General features: G+C 49.2%; 1 protein-coding gene across 2 annotated transcripts; it reads right to left on the reverse strand.

Moving 5' to 3' along the window:
• Window positions 1–8125: 8125 nt before the first annotated feature.
• Nol9 (nucleolar protein 9) lies at window positions 8126–27787 on the reverse strand. 2 transcript variants are annotated; one of them, XM_050153219.1, is made up of 12 exons: window positions 27310–27787; window positions 26121–26340; window positions 25777–25904; window positions 21114–21249; window positions 20912–20999; window positions 20281–20378; window positions 16674–16835; window positions 15568–15868; window positions 14739–14850; window positions 12281–12458; window positions 11383–11516; window positions 8126–10409 (listed from the first exon to the last, which is right to left on the reverse strand). In XM_050153219.1, the coding sequence occupies exons 1-12, from the start codon at window positions 27778–27780 to the stop codon at window positions 10275–10277; spliced, it is 2163 nt and encodes a 720-aa protein (XP_050009176.1). In that variant the 5' UTR covers window positions 27781–27787; the 3' UTR covers window positions 8126–10274. The 2 variants fall into 2 exon arrangements, with proteins under 2 accessions (XP_050009176.1, XP_050009175.1); XM_050153218.1 differs by having other exon boundaries at window positions 20912–21002.
• Between the last annotated feature and the right edge of the window lie 203 nt (window positions 27788–27990).

Raw genomic sequence — 27990 nt, forward strand, 5'->3', positions numbered from 1 at the left:
TGAGGGCCCGGCCAGGGACCACTGCAAGGTCTCGCTGAGTAAGGGGTCGAAAGAGGAAGAGATGCAGGTGGCCAGAGCTGGCCAACGCCATGGAAATGACACAGCTGTCATCCTTGGCTCTGGGCGGTCTTTTGTGAGTGAAACCACGGGGGTCCTTTCAGTCATTCTGGATGACCTCTGACCCTAAGAGCAGAGGGGTGAGGGTTTGTTGGTTTTTTTTTTTTAGATTTATTTATTTATTATGTATGCACCAGACCTCATTACAGATGGTTGTGAGCCACATGTGGTTGCTGGGAATTGAACTCAGGACCTTTGGAAGAGCAGGCAGTGCTCTTAACCTCTGAGCCATCTCTCCAGCCCCGGGGGCTAGGGTTTAAGAGTGAATATTGCTCTTGCCAGGGACTGGAGTTCATTTCCGGGGACCCGTGTTACAATTGCTGTAACTCAACTCCAGGGGATCTAACAATCTCTTTTGGCTTCCTCAGGAATTGCATCTGTGTGTGTGTGTGTGTGTGTGTGTGTGTGTGTGTGTGTGCGCACGCGCTTAGGTACACCTCTGCCACTGCATTGGTGGTGGGAAAGACACCTGACTCACAAGGCCATACATGAACTATGGCAGAGAGACAATGCTGACCCTGAGGGGAATAGCAACTTGGGGAATTTTGTTTTTAAGACTTCTTCTTTTTTTTTTTGCACAAATTTATTTTAATACAGATATATACATATACACACGTACACAGTCACAAACCAGCGTGGCAAGTTCCCCTCTTGAACCAGGAGAGCTCTCCCACATCCAGGGATCCTGGAGATGCTCTGGAGAGTCTAGTCTGACAGTTTTCACATAAACACCCACTAGGGACACGTTAATCAGATTAAATGGCAAGGTGCACCCAGGTGTGCTCTGCCTGGGCCTCATGCTGGTCCAGAGCTCTGCTGGACCCTCTTCATCATCCTGCATTGACAACTCTGTCAACTTTTTGCCCATCTTCTCATGGACGTCCAAGTACTTGGATACACATCGGTCCAGGCACGCACACTCGCCTTTGGACAGCTCTGCTTCCTTGTCGTTGGGAGGCACACACTTCCGGCGGCAGGCGCTGGTCATCCTGTTATACATGTCGGCCATCCTCTCCACCTCCAGCTTAGCGGATCCATGTCAGCCAAGCACGGTGGAGAACGGCCTCCCGGTCTTCAGTCCCCCGCCTGCGGCCGCTCACCGATCCCACGGCGCCCCCAGCTTCGGATCAGCGGCGAGCAGCCTTTTTAAGACTTCTTTTTTTTAAAAAAAAAAATTTATTTTATTTATTTATTTAGTATGTATACAATATTCTGTCTGTGTGTATGCCTGTAGGCCGGAAGAGGGCACCAGACCTCTTTACAGATGGTTGTGAGCCACCATGTGGTTGCCGGGAATTGAACTCAGGACCTTTAGAAGAGCAGGCAATGCTCTTAACCTCTGAGCCATCTCTCCAGGCCCCCTTTTTTTTTTTTTTGGTTTTTCGAGACAGGGTTTCTCTGTGGCTTTGGAGCCTGTCCTGGAACTAGCTCTGTAGACCAGGCTGGTCTCGAACTCACAGAGATCCGTTTGCCTCTGCCTCCCAAGTGCTGGGATTAAAGGCGTGCGCCACCACCGCCCGGCTCCAGGCCCCTTTTTAAGACTTCTGTATGAGTATTTTGCCTGCATGAATGTCTGGGCACCATATGAGTGGTTAATACTGATGGAAGACAGAGGGCAGCAGATCTGCCTGAAACTGGAGTTACAGATGGTTGTGAGTGACCATGTGGGGGCTGGGAATTGAACCCAGGTCCTCTCTTACCCTCTGAGGCATCTCACCAGCCCCAGGGGTGGGCTTTTTCCCCCTCCCACCAACAGGGCTCCATGCCTCTCACCAGGCAAGGCTCACTATGACCCTTTGTGGTTCCCTGGGATGCCTGGGGCAGGTGACCGTCTCTTTCTCCTCCTCCTGGTATCTGAGGCCTATCAGCATGCTGGGACAGCTGAGTAAAGACATCTGTATGCCAGCCGCCCAGCCCACTCGCGTGCGAGGTGGCCCTCTCAGGTCTGCCACGGCGCCTGTTGAAAATTAAGTTGCATCAGGGCGCTGTTATATAACCTGGCAGGGACGGATGCTGGCTGCTCCCCAACCCCTTGGCTCTCCTGCTTTGGCTTGGCCCCTGTAACTTCCAACCAGACTTCTGATCCAGGTAAACAGGAGAATCGCTCACCTTCTGGAAAAGCACATGTCGAGGGACCAGTGTTCTCTGGTGACCCCTGGCAAGGGCCTGGGTGGGACAGACGCCAATCCTCTGGCAGCAGACAGGGTGCTCTGCATTGGTTCCTGCAGGAGGGCTGAATGGCAGAGCCCAGTGTGGGCGGCACACGTCCCGCCCCTCCCTTCGGTATTAATTCTGAAGGTCAGATGCATGGCTGAGGTCTCAGCCTATTTGTGGGTAACCGCTGGGTCTCCAGCCAGCCCCTCTCTGCAGCCTCAGCCAGGCCCCAGTCCCTCCCCAATCCCTTCTGCCGCTGACAGGCTCCAAGCACTGTTCACAGTAGATGGACCAGGGGTGGAGCAAGCACTGAGGATAGTCACCAGTTCCTCAGGCCTCAGTTTCCCCTTCTCCCACCCCGAGGACAAACAGGCCTGCTGACACTGGTGGAGACTCCAAGAGGGGATGAGAGCGCACCCCCACCCTGTGCTGTGTACACAGCCCTTCCCCTAGTCCTGGGCCTGTGGTAAGGGGCTGCTCCTGACCTGGGAAGCAGGCCTTCAGGATGCCCGGCCACCTCCCTCATGACTGCATTTCCAGGCATCCCTCCAGTACCCCCCTCACTTATGCCCTCTCTCATTCCCACTTAAGCCAGGGACCCAGTACGTCCTCTTCTCTGGTTCCCTAAGTGGCACATGCCAGGTGCTAACATTTGCTGGACCCCTCTTTGGGTCAGGGTCCAGACAGGGAGCCTGGGGATTTCTTTCACTTCGCTTAAGGGCTGTGTAATTGTTATCACCGTTGCCCCCATTCTATGGAAAGGAAAACTGAGACTCAGGGGGCACAAAGATTTGCCTGGGCCGGCTTGGAGGCTGGGATAATATAATGGGTGCTGCGGCCTTATTCTCCTACCATAGGCCTTCAGGTATCCATCCCAGACTGAACCAGCCCACCCTGCCCCTCACCACTCAGTGCTCATATCCCAGTCTGGCTCCCTCCTGGATATGCATCCTGCCTTGGGCTCTGAGAACACTTCAAGCTTCAATCCTCCCCGACCTTATAGACACTTAACTATGGGCCTCTAAAGCACGGGGACAGTGCAGATAACAGGCCCCTCAGAGCCGGGAGGTCTCAGGGCCTCCCACTCCCGTGGGAGGCTCAGTCATTGTCCCATAGCTGGCCTGACCATTGTCACCCACCCGGCCACCCACCACAGCCTGGGGACAAGCGCGGCCTGGGGCTGGCTGGCTGCACACCAGCTGCCCACGCCATTCTAGACTTTGCTTCCAGAATGTCTAAGTGCTCAGTCCCTGCCCTGTCCCAGGCTCCGGCCTCACCCTGGCCTTCCCTTCCAGAACCAGCCAGGGTATCTGGCTGTGGCATCTTGGGCAAGTGGCTCAACCTCTCAGGGCCTTAGCTCTCTCACCTGTAGATGGAATTTACAATATTGCTTCTCAGGGTGGCTCTGGGGACTGAGTTAGTCCACAAGACTGACCTTCCCATCAGTGTCTGTGTGACATGGAGGACGATAGCCAACAACACAGCGCAGACAGACAGACAGACAGACAGAATGTAAACCTGAACTTGTCACTTCTCCCACTAAAATCCTGCTCTTTCCTACCAGGGGGCGTGGCCACATGCCCAGAGGTGGCCCCTCAGTCCCCAGGACCTGTCAGGCTCCTCCCACCAGCCAGTGTTGACCTGTGGGAGGGTCTTTCCTGCTTTAGAGGACAGGCTCACTCTGGGCCTGGAACCTCACTCCCAGCCCTGGCCAATTGGCTCCTGGCGTCTCTCCTCCGGATACAGAGCCCATCACGAAAGACAGGCTTCCGGGTGAGGGGGCTACGGAGGTGGGTCAGGAGGCAAAAGCTTTGGCTGTGCAGCAGAGACGACCTGGTTCCATTCTGGGCACCCCTGGTGGAAGGACGGGAGATGCCCAGGACTGTCTTCTGACTTTCACAAGCAAGCCGTGGCATGTGTGCATACACTCACACCATAAATGAAAAGAGAATCACAGTGAGCGTGTAAACACCACGAGGCAAGGAAAGCGTAATGGTAGGCTGCTGCTGGCTCTGTGGTAAGGCACTTGCCTGGTGTGTGTGAGGCCCTAGGTTCAGTCGGCACCACCACAAAAGGGAGAAAACAACTGAGGGGTGCAGGAGTTTGGGGACCAAGCCTGTCTTAGCAGCGGAAGTCGAACTCTAATGTATACAAATTGGCCATCTGTAGGGAGGTGTTAGGTACCCTTAATATTTTTTTTAAATAATTTATTTAACTTTATTTCATGTGCGCTGGTGTGAAGGTGTCAGATGCCCTGGGACTGGAGTTACAGACAGTTGTGAGCTGCCATGTGGATGCTGGAATTCGAACCCGGATCCTCTGGAAGAGGAGCCAATGCTCTTAACCTCTGAGCCATCTCTCAAACCCCCCCTTAATATTTTTTAAAATGTTATTGTGTTTGTGTATATTCAACACGACATGTATGGAGGTCACGGGACAATTCTGGGGTCGAGTCTCTCACTTCCGTGTGGCTGCTGGGGATGGAGCTCAGGTCACTGGGCTTGCATGGCGAGCCTGTCTACACACTAAGACCTCTGGGCAGCCCATTAGACATTTTTTTTTTTTTTGGACATTTTTCTTATTTGACCTTCTAAATCAGAGTCCATGGCTAAAAGGTTGAGAGGACTTTGAAGACGGGGTTTGTCTCTGTATAGCTCTGAGCCCTGGCTGTCCTGGAACTCACGCTGTAGACCAGGCTGGTCTTGAACTCACAGAGATCTTGCTGCCTTGCTGGGATTAAGGGCGTGCGTCAGCCACCTGATTTCTAAACTCCTGATCCACCCAGTCACAGATGACTACAGACACTTTCCAGCCTGTGGAGCAATTCTGAAAGGGTCTAGAACAGCTTGGCCAGTATGGGTTTTGGTGGCCTCTCTGGGACCTACTTTTCCCCACTCCACTCCCTATGTCTTTTCTGCAAAGAAACAAACTCGCCAGTTTCTGAATGAAGGCAGAGTCAGCTTTGCCGGGACTGAGTTCATGCTTTGCCCTCCGGTCACCTGGCCTCACAGCTTAGCTGTAAACCCAACACTCAAGGACCTCTCCTTTGCTGAACACAAGTCTTAACTTCTCTAGATGGATCTGTCTGCACAGAAAAACCTCAGAGCTCTCGGCCCATCCAGTCTGTTTCCTTTTCACTCTGGTCTCCTGGGCACGGTGTATTTGAAATATTTTGATATGTAGACTCCAGAGCTTGCACGGTGCCACCCCCGTCCTTTCCTAGAAAGCAATAGCAGGCAGAAGCTCCTCTGTGATCCCCATGGCCAGCAGCAGATACCTGGCTGGCTGCTTGGGGAGAGAGGCCTGAGAGTTAGTTAGGTGTCTTTTTCTACTTGGCAGAGTTGGTAATGTCCCAGAATCTAATCAAGTTCAAAAGCATTAGAAAAACTCTAGCCAGTGATTGTTGGCTGCCCTAATGACATCAGGCTGGAAACCATGGCAACCCCAGGCTTCTCAGATTAGGCCCTGGTCTGTCCAGTTCAGCTCTATCTGCTGATTCCCAAGGCTTTGCTTACTCAGCTCTGGCGTGTGCGGTGCAGGCTCACCCCATGCCTGGGTGCATCTCCTCTATGCTTGCAACCTTGCCCGCCCTCCAGCTGCTCTTTTCTGGCAAAGCCTCGGGGGTATTTAATGTGCAAGGCTTTTCCAAAGAGGCCCTACAGATCACATGGGTTTCCCCTCTCAGCACAGATGGTCCCCTTGTTTATTTTAGCCACTGTTGAAGCTGGGCTTGTCAGCAAAGTCTGGTTCTCTTCGCTGGGCCATGCCAGTCAGGGCAAACCAGGGGCTCTGAGCTGGGCTGCATTCTCAGAGGCATCTCTTACACAGACACCAGTTTAGGGTTCATGCATTTTAAAAGCTGTGAACTTGCTGGGTGGTGTTGGCTTGGTGCCTTTATCCCAGCACCTGGGTAGCAGAGGCAGGCAGATCTCAGTGAGTTCCAGGACAGTCAGGGCTACACAGAGAAACCCTGTCTCGAAAAAAACAAAACCAAAAAAACTCTGAATCTAGCCAGATGTGGGGGTGCATATTTTCTTTGATATTTCTTTTTAAGATTTAAGAAGCCTCCCCCCTTCCCCGTAACAGTCCTAACTGTCCTGGAACTTACTTTGTAGACCAGGTTGGTCTCAAACTCAGAGATCTATCTGCTTCTGCCTCCCAAGTGCTGGGATTAAAGGCGTGTGCCACCACCACCTGGCTTCAAAGAAGCATTTTGCTTGCATGTGTGTTTGCATGCATGTGCACCATGACTGTGCCTGTGGAGGTCAGAAGAGGGCACCAGAATTATGGCTAGCTGTGAGGCACCAAGCAGTGCTAGGAATCAAAAGTGGTTGTCTCTCTCTACAAGAGCAGCAATGCTCTCCACTACTGAGCCAAGTCTCTAGTACCTGGCTGCACTGGGGCGGCAGAGGCAGGAAGGGAAACAGACCCAGGCTAGACTTCCCCACAAGGTGGTTTCCGCGCAGGTCCACCACTACGAAAACCATTGCCAGACCAGAAGAGACTCGCCCCTGGAATCCCAACAGAGGATCTCAAGCATGGCAGCCTAAGCTATACAGTTAGTTCTGCGCCAGCCTGGGCTAAGATAAGATGCTGTGGAGTGGGAGAGTGGAGAGAAAAGAGGAAAGTAAACAGGAAATGGAGGGAAAACCCCCCACCTCCTGGAGAGGGTTCAGGAACTTGCTTCAGCAGCTGAGTGCTTAGGTGACAGAGCCCTGGTTCATCCAGCAGCCTTTCCCATAGCACATTCAAAGGGGCTCTGTAGTGGCATTTCATTTGTATTTTAATAAGTAAAGCTTTGCCTGAAGATCAGAGAGTAAAACAGCCCCGCTGGTCAGCCTATCAGGCAGTAGCCACACTAGTTGTCATAGAAACTGGGCGGTGCACACCTTTAATTCCATTCTGAGAGAGGATTATAAAACGGGAGGAGACAGCTCTCACAGTCTCGTTCTGAGATTCCTGGAGACAAGATCACCATTTTGTACTGAGGTAGAGGTAAGAGCCAGTGGCTGGCTGCTTTGCTTTTTGGATCTTCAGGCTGAACCTCAATTTCTCTGAGTTTTATTGTGGTCCAGGGCTCTTTATCTACACCATCTGATTTGCACACTATGATGTATGGATCAGGCAGTTCTTATCATCAAGGAGGTCCAGTACAGGATGCAGCAGCCTCCCTGCTCCTGGCCTCTTACCGCACTCCTCTCTGTCCAGGCTCTGGAAGAGCCCATCACTCCAAGGACCCGGGCTTGTTCCCACAGCTCTTCAGGGCCACTTTCTTGGGCCTTGTCTATGATTTCCGTGGGACAGTGATTATGGGAACAGCAGTCCACCTAAGTCTAGGAAATAATTCCTAGATTCTGATTTTAAGAAGCCACAAAAACTAACTTGGAATTTGTTGTTGTGTGGTTCTGTGGAGTTCTTACGTATGTAACTTGTACTTCTAAGATTCCAGGGGACCAGAACAGACCATGTAAACGGAAACTTCACACAAACACACATGTGATCCCAGCACTTGGGAAACTGAGGCAGAAGGATCATACATGAGGTCAGCCTGTTCATAGCAAGATCCTGGCTCAAAACAGAAACAAAACCCCAAAAAGATGGCACAGAGAGTCCAATCTCTTCCTTGCCCCAAATGCACTGATACCACAATCACATGGACACTGTTGCAGGTCTTACCAAGGCCAGGTTCCACAGCAAGAGCTCTCCCCAGAGTAGGTTCCCAATGACTGCTCCTCACAGCCACCTACCCAATGCCCACAGATCCCTCTACTGTTGATACCAGGTCTCTACTGGTGGGGACCCACAAGTGAAGGTTAGCTGAAAGCAGCTTTATGGAAAAGACAAGCTGGAGACCTACATTTCAGGGTCTTTATTCTTGTGAAGACAGGAAGATCTGGGGAGGGCACAGAAGAGAGCTGGTGCAAGGCTAAGGCTGTGCACATCTGCCATCTCAGAAATCAGAAGCAATGGAGCCCACAGGCACCTGCTTGAGCAATGTGAGATGACCCCACTCCCCACCAAATAGACACAACACAAGCTAAAGCTAGATATAAATAAGGGACAGCTAATTAGTGAGTCCTTATATGGTCTAGAGGGTTTCAGACCAACCAGGCTGCTGCAGTTCTGTCTCCTAATGGGTTTTTCTTTTTCTTTTTTTTTTTTTTTTTAATACTTATTATGTGTACGATATTCTTTCTGTGTGTACACCTACAGGCCAGAAGAGGGCACCAGGCCCCATTACAGATAGTTGTGAGCCACCATGTGGTTGCTGGGAATTGAACTCAGGACCTCTGGAAGAGCAGGCAATGCTCTTAACCTCTGAGCCATCTCTCCAGCCCCCTTTTTTTTTTTTTTGATTTTTTGAGACAGTGTTTTTTTGCTTGTGTGGCCCTGGCTGTCCTGGAACTCACTCTGTAGATAAGGCTGGTCTTGAACTCACAGAGATCCTCTGGTCTTTGCCTCCCAAGTGCTGGGATTAAAGGCATGTGCTACCACTTGCCAGGCTTCCTAACGCGTTTTTCAAATGCCAAGGCCAAAGATGGGGTCCAAGCAGACAAGACCAGGCACGCGCAGGGTGGTATGGTCCCAGACAAGACAGAAATAATCAATGGTATGCGTGAACATAAACATTATTAATCCTTTCCCAGGCTGGAATGGTCTTTGAATATGATCCTGCTAGAAGGTGAAATCCTGATGTGTCAGTCACGACAACTCAAGAAGTTCCTCAGCGGCCTGATTATTTTTCATCCACAAAAATGACCTGACCCAGTCACTTCTAATTACAAAATAGGCTCAGGAAAAAAATGGCGCTGGCAGTAGCTTCCAGGTACCTAGAAGAAAGCATTGGCAGCAAAGGTTTGCCCAAGTCAGGCACAAGGTGTCTGTTCACTGGTTGGTGGACCTGTGGCAGTGTGTCCTGCCTCAACAGCGGAGTCAATCAGAGCACACCTAGACTTACAGAACCATCTGGAGGCTTTCTGGATATCAGAGCGACTTCTTCAACATAAAGTCTCATGATTATAAAGGTGTCTGTTCACAGGTTGGTGGACCTGTGGCAGTGTGTCCCGCCTCAACAGCGGAGTCAATCAGAGCACACCCAGACTTACAGAACCATCTGGAGGCTTTCTGGATGTCAGAGCGACTTCTTCAACATAAAGTCTCATGATTATAAAGGTGTCTGTTCACAGGTTGGTGGATCTGTGGCAGTGTGTCCCGCCTCAACAGCGGAGTCAATCAGAGCACACCCAGACTTACAGAACCATCTGAAGGCTTTCTGGATGTCAGAACGACTTCTTCAACATAAAGTCTCATGATTATGATGGCAGAGAAAGTAACAGAGCACATACAAGCCTCTAACACTTGACTGCATGATTAGGAGATTCAGGGGCATCCAAGGACCAGGCATTTGAGTCCACCTCACCTAACTGGTAAGGTCCAGGTGGCTCAAAGTAAGCCTCTCCCACTCGTGTCCATCCAGCCTGCTCAGACCCAGGCACCTGCGCACTGAGCCTGAGGACTGCTGGGTCAGCCTGCTGCCCATTTTTTGGCACATTTTTGTGGTCCTGGATTCCCCAATTTTATCTCGATTGCAATGGTCAGGTCCTTGGTGAACTGAGAGGGCTGTGGTCTTCTGGTCTGGTGATGAGGCACAGCTTTCCTTACTGCTCCACAGCCCGTCAGGAAACACTTCACTCAGCCAGACGGCCAGTCGGAAAGCAGTCCAGGCCAAGTTTGAGATCAAACAGCTTCAGAGAAAACCCTGAAAGCTGGGTGTGCTGACACAGAACGGTAATGCCACACTTGGATGATGGAGACCATGTCTTAGAGGGAAAACGAAAAATGGAATCTTGAGCTATTTACTCTGCAGCACATTGCATTGTCCAGTCTCATGAACCTCACTGGACACGAGGGCGCTGTTCACAGTCACAAAGCCCCACCGACCTGCCGACTCCAAGCTCGAGGACAAGGTTTGCAGGCAGATAGCCTCCGTCTATACTGAGGCTTTACTTTTTCCTTCTGTAGAATCTGTACCCTTGGGAAGCATGTTCAAACTCTCTTTCTCCAATTTTCTCCGATGCTCCAGGAAGTTTAAAATTATAAGCTGTGGTGGTGTAAGGAATTGTCCCCTCAAGCCCAGGCTGAAACAGAAACACAAAGAAACAGCACTGAGAACTGTCCAGACAGCCTCGAGGAGCAGGATTCTCCCAACTGGAAGCCAGTGTGAAGGCAGCTGGGCAGCAGGTCTGTGGGGCTCCAGACACTTAGGATGATCCTCTTTTTTTTTTTTTTTTTTTGGTTTTTCGAGACAGGGTTTCTCTGTGGCTTTGGAGCCTGTCCTGGAACTAGCTCTGTAGACCAGGCTGGTCTCAAACTCACAGAGATCCTCCTGCCTCTGCCTCCCGAGTGCTGGGATTAAAGGCGTGCGCCACCATCGCCCGGCCTAGGATGATCATCAAAGGGCTTTTACTTCTTTTAGTTTTAAAATTTTTTTGAGGGCTGGAGGGATGGCTCAGAGGTTAAGAGCATTGCCTGCTCTTCCAAAAGTCCTGAGTTCAATTCCCAGCAACCACATGGTGGCTCACAACCATCTGTAATGGGGTCTGGTGCCCTCTTCTGGCCATCAAGCATAGAAACAGACAGAATATTGTATACATAATAAATAAATAAATATTAAAAAATTTTTTTTTTCGAGACAGAGTTTCGCAGTCGCTTTGGAGCCTGTCCTAGAACTAACTCTTGTAGACTAGGCTGGCCTTGAACTCACAGAGATCCATCCGAGTGCTGGGATTAAAGGTATGTGCTACCACTCCCCAGCTGGGCTTTTTATTTTCTTAAATATATATACCTAGTAGGTGAAAAAAGAAAGACTGTCTCTAGGAGGGCAGTCCTAAGGAGGTATCTATGCTCTCCACATCCTCCCCTATTATTGGCTCTACACTGGGATACTGACTTGAACCTTCTGAGGCACCCAATATCCCATCTTATGTCATTCAAACCACATAATATAGTGTCTGTCTCCCAAATAAAGCACCTGCTGCATTGACTGCAGCCAACTTCAGCTCATTTCCGCCCGCCTGGGTTTCCCCCCAGGACTCTCCCATGTGGGCTCACCTGGTTCTTGATAATACAGTGTGGAATGGAAATGGAACCAATCAGCAGACAATTCACAGCTTTCAGCTCTTCTGGAGGCAGAGGGGTGATGATGTGGTACATCCGCTGCTCCATGTCAATGCCTCTGCAGATGCCTGTAGACATAGAGCAGCATCAGCCACACTGCAGGAGTCTCACAGCTCAAGCACCAGGAAGCAAAGCTTGATCCTGACATTAAAAGCTTTAAGTGGGGCTGAAGAGACAGCTCAGCAGGAAAGAACACCTGTTGCTCTTGCAAAGGACCCAGGTGCCTTTCCCAGAATCCATCAAATGGCTCACAATTCCACTCTATGGGATCTGATGCCCCCTTCTGGCCTCTGAGAGCACCAGGCCGGTGGTGCAGACAGATGCACATGGAATAAATTAAGGCGTTTTCATTTCTAGCGCTTTGCTTTCAGAATACAAAGAGCAATTGAAGGTTACTGAGATTGCTCAGCAGGCTTAAGTGTGGTTGCTGCTCTTCCACAGGACCCAAGTTCAGTTCCCAGCACCAACTTAAAGGCAGCTGTACCTCCAGCTCCAGGAACCCAGCACCCAACATCTCTGGTCTCCAGGGACATCTGCACTCATGTGCACATACCCACATAATCTACATACCTATGTCTCCTGGAGTGAGCGACCATGCCCAGCTAAAATAAATTTTAAGAGAGTACAAAGAATCTGAACATCCGCCTGTTGAGTTGTGAGGAACCAAAGTAGGCTAACAGAAGACGCTGGGTAGCTCTGATGCAGGCAGTGTGTGAATGCTGAGGCGTACACACAGAAGACATTCATCTCCCTAGTGACAGTTTCTCAAGTCTGTGTACAGGCCAACACCAGTTGTGTACAGTGAAGCAGAAAGTATTTACTCTCAACTCACCAAAGCCCAAACAGTCACATATGGGGGTCTGGGCAAGCAGGATGGGACCCCGAGTGTATCCTTTCATGTCCTCCAGTATCCTGCAAAGCCCAACCCAGCTGGCATTTATGGCGTACAGTATGTGGGCAGGGGCAACATCAGCATGAGTGATCCGGACAGCAACTGCATTGAAGGGAACCTAGAGAATAAACCACAAATGCTCATCTCTCCGACAGACTTCTACCTCAGGTCTACGTAGCCTAGGTTGCCTCAAAGTAGAGATCCAACAGGCCACCACATAAAGCTTCACCTTATTTTTTTGAGAAAAAGGGTTTCTCATCGAACCTAAAGCTTGCTGATTTGGCTAGATTGACTGGCCACCAAGATCCTCTTGTCTATAGTCCCCCAGTGCTGGGATTACAGGCTTGGGCCATCATACCCAAACAAAAATCTAGATTGTGAAAAGATAAATCAGGATGGCTTGGTTGATGGAAGTGCTGGCCCAAAATGCAGATCCCTAGCACAGCCAAAGATGGGGTGGCCAATGCTTATTCTCCCAGCATATGGCAAGCAGAGGCAGGAAGGCGAGAAGGTCAAGAAGACTGGGTGACATAGTTCCCTCCTTCCCGTCCCTCTATCCATGTGATCTTCATTCCTGTCTCCCCTCAACTTGAAAACAAAGCCAAACCAGGAGCCAAGAGCACGAGCATTAGCGTCAACTTGTAGGATTCCAGGGCATTTCTTTATAGACTGGTTGACGAGAGGAGAGTTGTTCAGGCAGCAGCCTACAAAGTCACGGATCTATGGCTATGTAAAGTGAGGATGGTAAGTCAAGAGATTCCAGTGAGCTAAGGCTGCAGCTGATCGGACGTCACAGTAGGTGTTGGCAGCGACCAGGAAAATGAAAGTCCTCTGCCATTCCAGTCTCAGCTCAGCTTTTCTTCTGGGTCTTTGGAGTGTTTACCAGCTGTGTTTTGTTGAATAGGAATTTGCTTTCTTTTAAAAACAATCCCACTGCACTGGGTCGTGGTGGTGCACACCTTTGATCCCAGTACTTAGAAAGCAGAGACAGTCAGATCTCTGAGTTTGAGGTTAGACTGGTCTACAGAATTCTAGGACAGCTGATACACAGAGAAACCCTGTCTTGAAAAACGAAAAAACTCACATAATTCCCAGCTTGCTTGAGCCTCCTACTATGAATCAAGATGTGAGGCATCAGTTGCTCCTCCCACCAATGCCTTTGTCCCGCCATCCTAGACCATAAGCTTCTGAAACACTAAGCCCAGTTTACACACACACACAGCCTTTCTTTTTCTTTTTCTTTTTTTTTGTTTTGTTTTTCAAGACAGGGTTTCTCTGTGTAGCTTTGGAGCCCGTCCTGGCACTCACTCTGTAGACCAGGCTGGCCTTGAACTCACAGAGATCCGCTTGCCTCTGCCTCCAAAGTGCTGGGACTAAAGGTGTGCGCCACCACTGCTGGCTAACCTCTTTCTTTTATAAGTTGCTTTGGGCTCTTTCCTGCTGCTCTTCTGAAGAGGTAAGATGGTCTTTACCTCTTCTTCCTCTTCCTCTCTCCATTCCCTGTATCTCAATAAAACTCCCACATAACTCTAAAAAAAAAAGCTATCTTGGTCATGGTGTTGTCAGAGCAAAATCACTGAGAGTGTGTGAGTGTGTGCGCACATACACGAAGGATGTGTGTGAGTGCACATGCGTATGAAGCCTGGGCTGAGTGTCAACACAGTCCTGTGGAATAATCCTTCTGTACACTGTAAAGACGTGTTGCTCTCATTGTTACAAGCCAGAAGTGGAAGAAACAACATGGGAGGGTCATAGAGGAAGTGAACGAGCCTCAGGGTAGCACATAGATTAAAAAACAAACAACGGGTTAATTTAAGTTGTAAACCAGCTGGAGACAAGCCTAAGCTATTGGTGAGTATTTATAATTAGTAGTGAGTCTCTGTGTTGGGACCCACAGCAAACGAGCACAGCTCCACAGTCACCACAGAGCTCTCCCCAAGCCATCCCAGCAGCCTGGACCGGAAGTTGTAAACACTTTGGTGCAGGTACCCACTAGGAATAACAAGGTGCCCAGGAGCCTGCTCTATGGACCAGGCACTACCAGGAAGGCTCACAGAGCTCTTCAGCATCCTGAGACGTCAGGCACTGCCACTGTGCAGGTGGAAAGTGTAAATGTGAGGTGGCCACCAGATCAGCTGACATCAAACTACAATCCACACCACAGACTAAGCTTGCCAGCCAAGGACCAAACGTCAGCTCTCCATCTTCTCTCAGGTAACCCACCCTCATCATTCCTTAGCTTTCCCATCTGAAAAATGGGGATAATATCAGAACCTAATCACAGGGCTGTTTTGAGAATTAGGGAAGCAATATGCAGGAGGAGGCAGAGCAGCTAGGACACCAGAGCCTCAAGCATCTTATCAGTAAAGAGACCATTTCTCCCGCCAACTCTGATTACCTGATAGGGCGTCAGGCTGTGCAAAGGACTAAGCTGCCCTGGCACGGGAGGCACCAGCTGGCTAAGGTAGCCCAACACCGCCAGATCTCGAAAAATTTTATTGTATTTGGCCCTGAAAAGTAGAGCACAACAAGGTAAATAGAGAATATACCACGCCCACTTGGGGGCAGAAGGGAACAGCATCTCAATCATTAGGTAGCACATGAGACCTTGCTCTTTCAAGATATCCCTACCCTAGGGCTGGAGAAGTGGTTGTTACTGCCAGCATGTACCCTGGTCTAATGGCCAATAAGACACTCTCCCCCAGCCCCTGTCCCCCTCAAGGTCTCCACCCACAGCCCTCTCTTGACACAGTCCTCCAGGAAACCCAAAGACTCTTCAGCACCGAGCCTCTGGCCAGCGGCATGGGAAGCTCCATCTCCATGCTCCTTTAAATGTACATCAGTGGTACCCCTGAAAAGTCTTAAGAGGATTCTCTTTTTTTTATTTACAGGGCTTCACAGTAGACTGGCCTTGAACTCATGATGTCCCACTCGGCCTCTGAGGTGCCAGAATGACAGACAAGAGTCACCATGACCCGCTCTCTAAACAAGTGAGCATGCCATGCCCAGCCCACTGTAGGAAGCTTCATTCCTTTTTTTTTTTTAATGGTTTTTCGAGACAGGGTTTCTCTGTGGCTTTGGAGCTGGTCTATTAACTCTTGTAGACCAGGCTGGTCTCAAACTCACAGAGATCCGCCCGCCTCTGCCTCCTGAGTGCTGGGATTAAAGACATGCACCACCACTGCCCGGCTAAGCTTCATTCTTTACCCAAATGACACTTTACTTACCTATTTTTCTCATTTTTACTACACGGAAATTCTGAGTAAACAAGCATCAGCTTATGTCCAGGGAAGACCGGAACTGGACCGGAGTCTTTCTCTTCTTCAGTAAAACCCAAACTGTCTCCAAATTCTTCAATTTCAAACCCTCTACGTTTCCTGATCTTGCTTTTTGTATACAGACCGTCTGTGAGCTCTACATACTCTGAGGTCAGAGAGGGCATTGTAGGACCCCGGGGAGAATACAACTGAATGACGTAGTTGGGAGACAACAGCCGGATCAGGTCAACAAGCAGCAGCAGTCCATCATCTGTGATGGAAGAGAGACCAGAGCACATAGTGAGCACCAAAGGCATGGGGTCTGGTGTGGTGCGGCATGCGGGAGGCAGAGACAGGCAGATCTCTGTGAGCTCGAGGTCTAACAGAGCGAGTTCCAGGACAGCCAGGATTGTTACATAGGGAAACTTTGCCTCTGAAAAAAACAAAACCAAAAAACATACAAAAAGAAAATCAAGAAAGACATGGCCAGGCAACGTGTGCACACCTGAGAAGATCTGACACCCGTTTCTGGCTTCCAAGGGCAATGTGCACAATGTCTGGACAAAACAGTAAAGCAAAAATCAGTCAATTGATTAAAAAATAATCAACAGGGCTGGGGAGATGGCTCAGAGGTTAAGAGCACTGACTGCTCTTCCAGAGGTCCTGAGTTCAATTCCCAGCAACCACATGGTGGCTTACAGCCATCTATAATGAGACCTGGCGCCCCCTTCTGGCTTGCAGGCAGACGTGGAAGGAATGCTATACACATAATATAATAAATAAATAAATATTAAAAAAAAATCAACAACCCAAAAGACCAGAAACCAGAGCTCTGGCTTACTTGGTGGACTATTCATTCCCTCAGCACCACATAAAACAAACAGTGATGCCTATAATCCAGACTGGGGAGGAGGTGGTATGTTGACAAGTTCAAGGCTGCCCTCAGTTACATAGGGGGAACGGCCTATGCTGACCCTCATTTGAACACTACAGCACACATGTATGGAAACAGCACAGGGCACCTGTACAGCACTCATGGTAGCTGCTTACCCTGCATCACATGTATACGGGCTTACCTTTTACCCAGCCCATCGTGTTGATGATAAGTGGGTACTCTCTCTTGTAGTCTCTGAACACATACTTCACTATCTCAATATAATTCTCATAGTCATTATGACAAGTCATTTTTCCATAATACACCATCCTCTGTGGCTTCCTTGGGTGGGTGTAAGGTGGTCCTAGAAAACAAAAGCCGGAGTCAGGAATCAAGCACTTTTCTAACACACAGAAGGCTCCAGCAGAGTGGTTCTCAACCTCCCTAACGCTGAAACCCTGTAATACAGTTCATGTTGTGATGATCCACAACCATAACATTCTTTTTGTTGATATTTCATAATCAATTTTACTACTGTTATGAATAGTAATGTAAATATCTGGTATGTGACCCCTGTGGGAGTCATGACCTACAGGTTGAGACCTGCTGCTACAGAGGTTCTATCTACAACACTACCAAGCAAACATAACCAAGCCACGGCCACACAACAGTGGGCAGGATTTTGTGGCACTGCCAATCCTGACAAAGATTTTAGGAAAGCTCAAACCACCAAGAAGAGCATCAAATTATGATTTTAGAAGTCAACTTAAGCTGGGCGGTGGTTGCGCATGCCTTTAATCCCAGCACTAGGGAGGCATAGGCAAGCGGATCTCTGCGAGTTCAAGACCAGCCTGGTCTACAAGAGCTAGTTCCAGGACAGGCTCCAAAACCACAGAGAAACCCTGTCATACAAATACACTCCCAATTTCATGTATGTAAGTAAACTCTGATCATGTTCTGACATGACTGCATTTATACCAGGTATCTGGGATACAACTATGAGCCCCCACCTTCTAGGGCTTATAAAGCCCAGCGAAAATCCAATTAATAACCTTTAATAATCTCCTGCTAAGTGGTGGTACATTACTTTCGAGACAGAGTTTCTCTGTCTAACAGTCTTGGCTGTCCTGGAACTCACTGAGATCCACTTGCTTCTGTCTCCCAAGTGCTGGGAGCAAAGGCATACACCACCACTATCTGGCTGTGAACACATGTTTAATACCAGAATTTGGGAGGCTAAGCATCTGAACCTGAGTTCCAGGTCAGCAAGTTCCAGGCTAGCCAGAGCTACACAGTAAAAGCCCAATCTCCCCAAGGTTTGGAGACAGCTCAGTGGCAAGACCATGTACTACTCTGGCAGAGGACCTGAGTTTGATGTCAAGAAGTTGACAATCAGCTCTCACTCCAGCTTCAGTGGACTCTCACACCCTCTTCTGACCTCTAAGGAGACTAGCACTCATGTGCATACACCCCCCCCCCCCGGACATAATTAAAAATAAATCTTAGAGGGGGGAGTCTTAAACTGGTTGGCGGTACTGCATGCCTTTAATCCCAGTATTACTCAGGAAGCACAGGCAGATCTCTGTGAATCTGAGGTCAGCCTGGACTACAGAGCAAGTTCTAGGACAGCAAAGCTACATAGAGAAAGCCTATCATGTAAAGCCAAATAAATAAACAAATAAGTAAGTAAATAAAAAATAAAAAGTCAAGGCTGATGACAGCTCATCAGACAAAGGTACTTCTGTTGAGCTGATGGCCAGTGTAGTTCACCTAAACCTACATGGGAAGAAGGAACTGTTGTGGAATATTTGTACAATGTGTGAAAATGTGTTGCTGTAATTGACCAATAGCTAGGCAGAAAGCATAGGTGGAACTTCCTGGCAGAGAAGGAGGAAGTCAGAAGGATGGATCTGGTTTGCAGGAGACATGAAGAGAAGAACAAGTCAGACACACAGAGTGGGAGATAGGTAAAAGGCATGTGGTAGAACGAAGATTAATAATAATATGTGTTAATTAGTTATAAGAGCTAGTGGGACAAGCCTGAACTCATGGCCAAGCTTTCACAATTAGTAAGGTATCTCCAAGTCAGTATTTGGGAGCTGGTAGGACAGAAAAAACTCGTTACAAAGAAGTGACTTCTACAAGTTGCCACTGGGTTTCTGTATGTATGTGTATGCACGTCAAGACACTTGAACCCAACTCCTATTCAAAATAAGTGAGTGTAAAATAAACGTAAAAACAAAATATGTGCATGGTGGCACACTCCTTTAACCCCAGCACTTGAGAGGCAGGCGGATCTCTATGAGTTCCAAGACAGCCAGGACTACACAGACCAAAAAACCTTGCTTCAAAAACAAAACAAGATAAAGGCAGTAGTGGCACATGCCTTTAATCCCAACACTTAGAAGGCAAAGGCAGGCAGATCTCTGAATTCGAGGCTAGCCTGGTCTATAGCGTGAGTTCCAGGCCAGCCAAGTCTACACAGAGAAATTCCATCTTGAAATATCAAAACAAGGGCTGGAGAGATGGCTCAGCGGTTAAGAGCATTCATTGCCTGCTCTTCCAAAGGTCCTGAGTTCAAGTCCCAGCAACCACATGGTGGCTCACAACCATCTGTAATGGGGTCTGGTGCCCTCTTCTGGCCTGCAGGCATACACACAGACAGAACATTGTATACATAATAAATAAATAAATAAATATTTTAAAAAAAGAAATATCAAAACAAAATAATACAAACAAACAAACAAAAACCAAAAGAAACTCAAGGGACTTAAATAGGCATTCTTTTGAGATTTACAAGTGGCCAACAGCACTGGAAATATAAACACTCAAGAGGAGGACACTCAGTATTTATGGTCACAGAAGCACAAAATACACACTTGCTTGGGGATCTGTAATCAAAATAAGCAACAGGCCAAGAAGATCCTAGAGAATTCATGCCCCTGCACACTGCTGGTGGGACTTAAAAGCCAGCACAGCCACTGTCAAAGTCTGGAATTTCTCAAAAAGGTCAGCAGGAGACCATCACATCACCTGGGAACTGCACATCTAGGCACACAAATGAACCAGAATGCAGGGTCTCAATGGTGTACTCGCCCCGTTCTCATGGCAGCGCTGTTCACAGCAGCAGAAACCCAGAACTCCCACAGTGGGAAGAGGAGGGCTCAAGTGGGAAAGGTGCCGGGCCACGCAAGCCTGAAGCCTGCTGACCAAACTTCAGTCCCCAGAACCCATGAGCAACTGAATTTGGGGATACACATCTGCCATCGCAGCACTGAGGGAGAAGGGAGGCAGCAAGGCGAGAGCCACTTAAGAGCCTGCAGACCAGCTAATCTGGTATATGCAGTGAAGCAGCAAAAAAATAAGGGACCCAAATTCACCCCAACAAGGTGGAAGGAAGGAAGGAAGAAAGGAAGGAAACTAATTCTGCAAAGCTACTCTCTCATCTCCACACACACACTGTAGGCACGCAATAGCTGGGTGGATAAAAACGCAGGATGCAAATATGTAACGGAATCATCTCAGACATACAAAGAAAACTAAGCTGATTTTCAATTCCCGGCAACCACATGGTGGCTCACAACCATCTGTAATGAGGTCTGCTGCCCTCTTCTGGTCTGCAGACATACACACAGACAGAATATTGTATACATAATAAATAAATAAATATTAAAAAAATTTACATAAAGCATTTCCTAAAATAAGCACACTCAAGTTTGCTGTGAAAGCTTCACTATGCACAGAATTTTGTGAATGTGATTCCTCTTAAACCTCGTAAGCCAAAGACATGTAACACACGCAATACTTACCCAGCAGCGGTTCTGTAATGTTAAGTAAAGCAATGCAGCCAGGAGGCGTGAACTCTGTCTGCCCGGGATCACATTCCAGGTAGTCAACCCCAGGGAGGCTGGAAATCGGCAAAGAGAAAGACCAGTCTCAAGCAGCTGTCCTCTGTGGCAGTGACTGTGCCGCATGGACATCGTCACCCCGAGCAGCCTTGTAGCTGTCACGCTCCAGACGCTAAGGGCAAGGCCCTATCCCACTCACAACAGGCAAGGTTATTGCAAAAACATAACAGCTCAGCTCTGGAATAGAGATGACATCTGGACCAGTTTAGATCAAGTCCAAGCACCCCCTCTTCTACAGGTCAGAGTCAGTAGGCAAGCACCGTCACCACATGAAGAGTGCCACTGCCCAGTCCACAGCATTCAGAGCCAAACTCAATCCCACCCCCAGTGTCTCCACCAAGTTGGGTATGGTGGCTTACACTTGTAATCATTGGGAACTGGGAAGACTGAGGCGGGAGAATCACCAAGAATCCAAGGCCAGACTGGTCTCGAGAGTAAGACTGTGCCTCAAAGGATCACACAAAAACCAAGTCTCTGTATCTGAATCTCACTTCATGCCCAGATGACCGAATGAAAACACAAGCATGCTTACCTGTTCAGTAACTGGTTAATCAGTATTCTACTGAACGTGGACTTTCCCGCGTCACAGGCGCCACACAACAGGATGACAGGGCAGCCATCTACTTTTGCAGGTAAAACAAACAGTGAGCCCAGTGCCGGCCAGTCCTCAGGACTGTAGCTGCGCAGCGCCCGAGGCTCTGGGGAACACGAGACTCACGGAAGGAGATGCTCACCACAGGACACGCTGACGAGCTCCTCCAGGGCACAATGGGCACTGTCACTCAAGAAGATGCCTGCCCTCTTCCGCTGTCTTCTGAGGCCAATTGTTTTCAAAGTTATAAACTCAGCGTTAACCCGCACAGGATAATGCTGAAATACAATTCATTCAAACCCTAAAGAAAGTTTCCTTAAAAATATACATTTGCTTGTTTCTAAACTAATAAGCAACATATAGTTGTTTCTGCTTTTTGAGACAGGGTCTCTCTCTGTAGCTTTGGAGCCTGTGACGAAAGTCGCTCTGTAGCCCAGGCTGGCCTCAATCTACCTGTCCCTGTCTTCCGAGTGCTGGGATTAAAGATGTGCACCACTACCGCTGAGCATCAACATATAGTTGTGAGTTACAAAACAAAACAAAAATTGGTTTCTTTCTCTCAGTACAGTAAAGCGCAGCCCATCAGCCTGGGCTGCCTACTCTCTCTGAAGCACATGTCTCTGCACAGCGCATACCCACTCTCAGGCTGCTGCTGCCTCTGGAGAAAAGAAAGGGATTAAAATGTAGGGAAAGTTCAACAGAGGCCACCGCGGGAGGACAGGTTGGCTGATCTGAAATAAAGTCAAGGCCATCTATGAAACACAAAACAGGACACAGCACATGCAAATGGAGCTGAAGAGGCAAAGGCGGCTGTGCTCAGTCTCTACTGGGGTCCTCAGGAAGCATAAGGGCCCTACAAAGGCTCGTGCTAGCTGCTGTGGGGAGGTTCCAAAGAAAAGCGTCCACCATACAGAAGAGGAGAACAAAAGAAACTACCCACAATGCATCCTCAGGCAGTCAGCAATCACAGAGGGCATTCCTGCCTCAAGTGCCTCCCGAGAGTTATAGAGTTCTTTCTGTGAGGGATAAAAACGGAGGCCCAGAGTTGAAGAGATGGTTTAGTGGCTAAGAGTAATCACTGTTCTCGCAGAAGACCAGAGTTTGGTCCCTAGCACTCTCATGTCAGACAGCTCATAGTCACCTGTTAACTTCAACTCTGAGAAATTGGAAGCCACCTTCTGGCCTACTAAAAATAAGGGGCATACACAGACATATAAACAAGTACAAAAACTTTTCAGAGCCGGGTGGTGGTGGCACACGCCTTAATAAATTAATAAATCAATCAATCCCAACAATTGGGCGGCAGAGGCAGGCAGATCTCTGTGAGTTAGAGGCCAACCTGGTCTAAAAAAACTAGTTCCAGGACAGGCTCCAGAGAAACCCTGTCTTGAAAAAACCAAAACAAAACAAAACTCTTCAGAATGCACTCATGTGAGGGCTAAGGAGATGGCTCAGTGGATAAAACTCTAGTTTTTAGGACCAGAGTTCAAATCCCCAGCACTCATGCAAAAACTAGGGAGGTGTGAGGGTGGCCTGTAATTCCAGTACTTGGGAGACAGAGAACCGAGAACCCTGAGAAGAACTGATTAGCTAGACTAGCTGCAACTGGTGGGCCCCAGGTTCAGCAAGAAACCTTGTACAAGGAGTAAGTGGAGAGCAATTGAGGAAGACATTCCACATCACATTCTGACCCCACGTGCGTGTGTATGTATACTGACACACAGGCAACCCCCCCCACATAAATAAATAATAATATAAACCACATTGATATATGCCTTTAATCCCAGTACAGAGGCAGCGGCAGAACTCAAACTCTGAGTTCAAGGTCAGCCTGATCTACAGAGGAAGTTCCAAGACAGCCAGGACTGTTACACAGAGAAACTCTGCCTTGAAAAACAAAATAAATAATAAAAGTAACCAGAGTAGCCACCACAGTAGCATCTGTCTGCAATCCCAGAACTCCACAGGCAAGAGGAATACAAAGTTGAGGCCATCTGGGCTACATAGTAACACCGGGTCTCAAAAAAAAAAAAAAAAAAGGTGGGGGTGAGGTTTGGAGAGATAGCCCAGAGGTTAAGAGGACTAGGGGCTCTTTCAGAAGGCAGATGTTCTGTTCCAAGCATCCATGCTGCCTGGTTTACAACCTCCTGTAACTTCAGCTCCAGCGCTCTAACTTCATACATCTGGTCTCCAAGAAACTTGGCACACATGTGCGTATGTATACCCACATAATTAAATACTGAAACAATAATCACAAAAGCACATCCATGCCCCAACCACCTTCATCTCCCTTTGCATAGCACGTCAGGAATGTCTTGGTTCCCCTCTCCCAGTGGTAAGGAACTATGAAAGAACTCTTTGCTTGCTCTTGTCCCTCACTTATTTGTCTTCTGGTGATTATACAATAAAATGCCCAGCCAGGAGGGGTGGTGCCATAGCATTTATTTGGTTTGTTTTGAGTGAGACAGGGTCTCTGTAGTCCAAGCTGTCCAACATAGACCAGGCTACCCACAAACTCGTAAGAGATCCTCCTTAATGAGTTCGAGGCCAGCCTGATCTACAAGAGCAAGATCCAGAACAGCCAAGGCTTACACAAAAACCGTCTTTAAAAAAATGAGACAAATAAAAGAAACCCAAATTGGAATGGTTGGTACCAATTGTGATGTTGGCATTAATATGAGATACTGGGGACGGACAGGGAAGGTTATGGCTTAATAACCTGTGTGTGTCAATGTTAAGTTGACAAGGGGACAGTTGCGTTAGTCAGTGTTTATGTCACCTTGACGAGAGCTAGAGTCATGTTAGAGAGGAAGCCTCGCCAGGGATTGGTGCAGCCTTTAAATCCAGCACTCGGGAGGCAGAGGCAAGCAGATTTCTGAAGCCAGTCTAGTCAATAGAGCAAGTTCCAGGACAGCTAGGGCTACACAGAGAAACTCTGTCTCAAAAAACAAAAAAACAAAACAAAACAAAAAAAAGAATACTGCCGGGCAGTGGTGGCGCACACCTTTAATCCCAGCACTTGGGAGGCAGAGGCAGGCAGATCTCTGTAAGTTTGAGACCAGCCTGGTCTACAAGAGCTAGTTCCAGGACAGGTTCCAAAACCACAGAGAAACCCTGTCTCGAAAAAAAACCAAAAAAAAAAAACTTGCTGTTTTTGCAAAGGACAGGAATTTGATTCTCAGCACCTCCTCAGGTACCAGGCATACATGTGGTGCATAAGCATACATGTAGGCAAAACACACACACAAAAATAAAATAAACCAGGCTGGAGAGATGGCTCAGAGGTTAAGAGGACTGACTGCTCTTCCAAAGGTCCTGAGTTCAATTCCCAGCAACCACATGGTGGCTCACAGCCATTTGTAATGGGGTCTGGTGCCCTCTTCTGGCCTGCAGGCATACACACAGACAGAATATTGTATACATAATAAATAAATATTTAAAAAAAAAATAAAACAAACCAAATAATAATAATAAAATAAACAAAACAAAAAACTGCTTGTAAGTGCCGGGCAAACAGTTCAGCCAATAATCTTGAGGCCCTGGGCATGAACCCAGGCATGGAGCGCTTGTGGGTGTGGGTGTGTACGATCTTATCACCTGGGACTAGGATGCAGAGGCTGTGACAGACATCCAGCCTCCTCGGTAAGCTTCAGGCCAACCAGAGACTGTTTCAAAAGACAGACAAAACCTCAAGGTGTCTGCTGGCTTCTGCTTGCACCTGCACTTGCCTTATAAGCAAACACATTCATCCTGGACTCAAGGGCAGTCCAGCTGAGCTTCTCCTCCACAGTGCTATCACTCCAGCCCTCCTGCATTCCCACCGGCTGTGATCAAGCAAGGTGGTTCACAATGCCCTCTCGACAATGACCACCTCTCACTACAGAGCCCTGGAGCCACTGCGTTCCTTCAGCTTCCTTCTCCCCACTTCCTGACTCCATCGGGAGGCTGTCCCTCAGCAGTGTACTAAAACCAGTCTGGTCTAGATCCTCGTTCTGCGTCTGTAGACTTTCTTAGACCACCTTAGACTGGCAAGCCCTCCACCCCTGGTCATTCCTTGGCTCCTCTGTGACTTCCTTATTTTAACCTCCTCTCGAGTGACATGGCCCAGACCTTATACCCTCTCCCCTCTCAAACTCCGTCAATGTGCCCATGCTCTCTGTCTCTCTCACCCAATCTGTGTTCTTGGATACCCTCTCTTTTGCAGGCTCTCAACAGAAGATGGCCCTACCATCTCCTCCAAACTACAGACTCACATACTCTAGCGCCTACCTGACATCTCCAACTTGTTATCTTTTTTCTTCTTCTTTTGGAGACGGGGTGCCATGTAGCTCAGAGTGGCCTCCACATCACTATCTAGCTGGAGATGAACTTGAATTCCTTATCCGCCTGACTACACCTCCCGAGTGCTGGGATTACAGGCTTGTCCTACCATAGCTGATAAAGAGGTGGCTTCTGCTGGGCAATGAAACTGAAGAGGAGGAGGAGAAATGTTCATGATGAGCTTTCTATAGGTGCCTGTGTAAATGCACGCCACACCACGTAAGTGGGGGCCAGAGGACAAAACCCAGGCGTGCTCTCTCCTCCTACACAAGCACCTGGGATGGAACCCACATTCTCGAGCTTGTTCAGCAAGTGCCTTTACCCATGATACCCCTTTCTATAGAGACTATCTCCTAACTGTTGACACCCCGAAGTGCTACCCCTAACACACGACAGAGGATGATCATTCTGAAAGTGCTCCCAACAATTCAGCTGACGGCTCTGGTGCAAGGGACCAGCAGCCCTAAGTGAGTACGGGGCCTTACCTCCTGCCGGAAGACGTAAGAAGCACACTTATAGGAGCTCATGAAGTCCACGGCAGGGGACCGCAGCTGTTCCAGCAGCACAACGGAGGCCAGGGGACAGAAATAGTGCATCACCCAGTGTCTGTCATCTGCAAAGAGAGGAGCAGGCCACCTCAGAATTAGTAACAATTTAGATCCCAAGGGCTATTATCTCAACTACAGGCTTGTGAAGTAGAGGTGACTTTTTTATGTCTGGGTGGAGGCAGCACAACCCGAGTCTGCTGCCTACTAGCTTCATGGTCTTGGAAAACTTCTGGTGTAAAACAGCGGAAATCATAGTACTTTAATACTTAGAGTACAGTTACCCAGTTTCATGTGTGGCTTGAGCAGAGCCCGCATCTCTTTTCTGACCTCCTTTTCACTTTTCTCGGGTTCTGGGTACAGCATCGCCCTGATGCTCAGGAAAGAATGGGTGTACGCAGAAAACACATCTTGGGCGGGCTGGCCTTGTTTGATGATATGGCCAAAGATTTGCAACTGGCCATAGATGCAAGTCACACGGCATATCCCACTAAAAATAAAGTCCTAGCAGGGAAAGAAGAAAAAAACCATTATGGACAATATAGATACTGCTACCAAAGACAGAAAAATTCTAAAATCTTAACTTGATATTCACTTATCAAAATGATCTTTATCCCCTTGAGACAGGGCCTCATGATGCAGCCAAGGCTGTCCTAGAACTGACTGCGTAGTTCTTCGACTCATGGAGATCTAACCCTCCCTACACTCAGAGTGGCTGATGTGAAAACTCACGTCCAAGTGTCAAAGTACACAGCACTGGGGCTGCAAAGGTGGCTCACCGGTTAGAGCACTGGTGGCTCTACCGGAGCACCCATGTTTGGTTCCCAGCACCCTCGTGGTGGCTAACAAGCGCCTCTAACTTCAGTTTCAGAGGATCCTCTGCAGGCACTGCACGCACATGATGTACGGAAATGCAGGAGAATCACTCAGACATAAAAAAAAAAAAAAAAAAAAAAAACAAGGCTACACTGTACTAAGTGACCAAATTCTGTCAGGTTTTAACTTAACCCTAAACATCATACCCCCGTTGCAGCTCCCAACAGGCTCACAAACTCTACCAACCCGCGCTTACAAAGGCGCACAGCATATCCGTCTCCAATTCCCGAGGCTTCACTCCTTCCGGGCATAAGAAGGGCATCTTTAACCAGGGTCAGACCGCCTGAGTTTAACTCTTGGCTCTGCCGAGCTACTGTCTAACTCCGGCTGCAAGGGACCTACCCTGTTTTTCGGCCCATAAATACGAGAAAGAGGTGCCAACCGTCACTCCAGTGAGAGCTGGGAGTGCTAACTGATTTGGGACACCCGGAAAGCTGGCAGCTGAGTGCCCAACAAGTCCGACACATTAGTTTGCTAGTACAGCGCAGCCAGCAGGCCTGCATATCCCTGAGCAGGAGGATGAGGATGGACTTGCATGCGACCTGCATCCGGAGGACCACGGCCTGGTCACCAGAAGCTCCTTCGCGGGCGACTCACCTCCTCGGCTGGCAGCACCAACAACACTCGGCCGGAGCCTATGCTCCGCACGGCTTGGGTGACGTTCGTCGGCAGGGGTGGGAAGTTGTGCGCGCGCTGTGGGCGTGGTGTGGACTGCGGGCGTGGCGTGGGCTGGCGGCGCGGTGTGGGCTGGCGGCGCGGCGTGGGCTGGCTGCGGGGCGAGGGTAGGTTGCTCGGCGTGGACCCGGTGCCCGGCGTGGACCCGCTGCGGCTCCGGACCTTGCACTTTTCCGCCACGTGCGCGCCCGCGGTGACACCTAGCTTCCAGTCGCCGCCCAAAGCCTGGGCCCGCAGCAGCCGCCGTCGCAGGCGCCGCAGCTCGCCCCGGGTCAGGACCCCAAACCGGCGACGGCCCCGACGGCTGAGGAGGAGGTGGGACCGGGCCTTGCGAGCCCGCTGCCAAGAGGAGCGGCTCGGAACCCGCCTGAGCAGCACCTCAGAGTCCGCCATGCTTGGCCCGGAACGCCTCCGGCCCGGACGATCTCGCGAGATCGCGTGCCCCCCCCCCCCCCGCGCCAGGCGTGCAGAGCTGCGGCGCCCTCTCCCGGCCGGCCTGTGCAGCACATGAGGAACTCCAGCCCTCCGTGCCTAGGCTCGGGCGGCCATCCCATCCAGGGCTCTATTTACATTATGCAAAACCCCACCCTGGCTGGCTGAAGA

Source organism: Alexandromys fortis, unplaced genomic scaffold (assembly GCF_014885135.2).
Source record: "Alexandromys fortis isolate MF-2015 unplaced genomic scaffold, M_Fortis_MF-2015_v1.1 scaffold_88, whole genome shotgun sequence".
Taxonomy (NCBI): domain Eukaryota; kingdom Metazoa; phylum Chordata; class Mammalia; order Rodentia; family Cricetidae; genus Alexandromys; species Alexandromys fortis.

Excerpts from the sequence above, each read along its gene's own strand:
- Nol9 (XM_050153218.1), bottom strand. The coding sequence starts at position 27,780 with ATGGCGGACTCTGAGGTGCTGCTCAGGCGGGTTCCGAGCCGCTCCTCT. Across the intron at positions 21,250-25,776 it reads CTTACGTCTTCCGGCAGGAG|CATTATCCTGTGCGGGTTAA; the intron begins GTAAGGCCCCGT and ends ATTGTATTTCAG. Across the intron at positions 11,517-12,280 it reads ATGTGACTGTTTGGGCTTTG|GCATCTGCAGAGGCATTGAC; the intron begins GTGAGTTGAGAG and ends CTATGTCTACAG.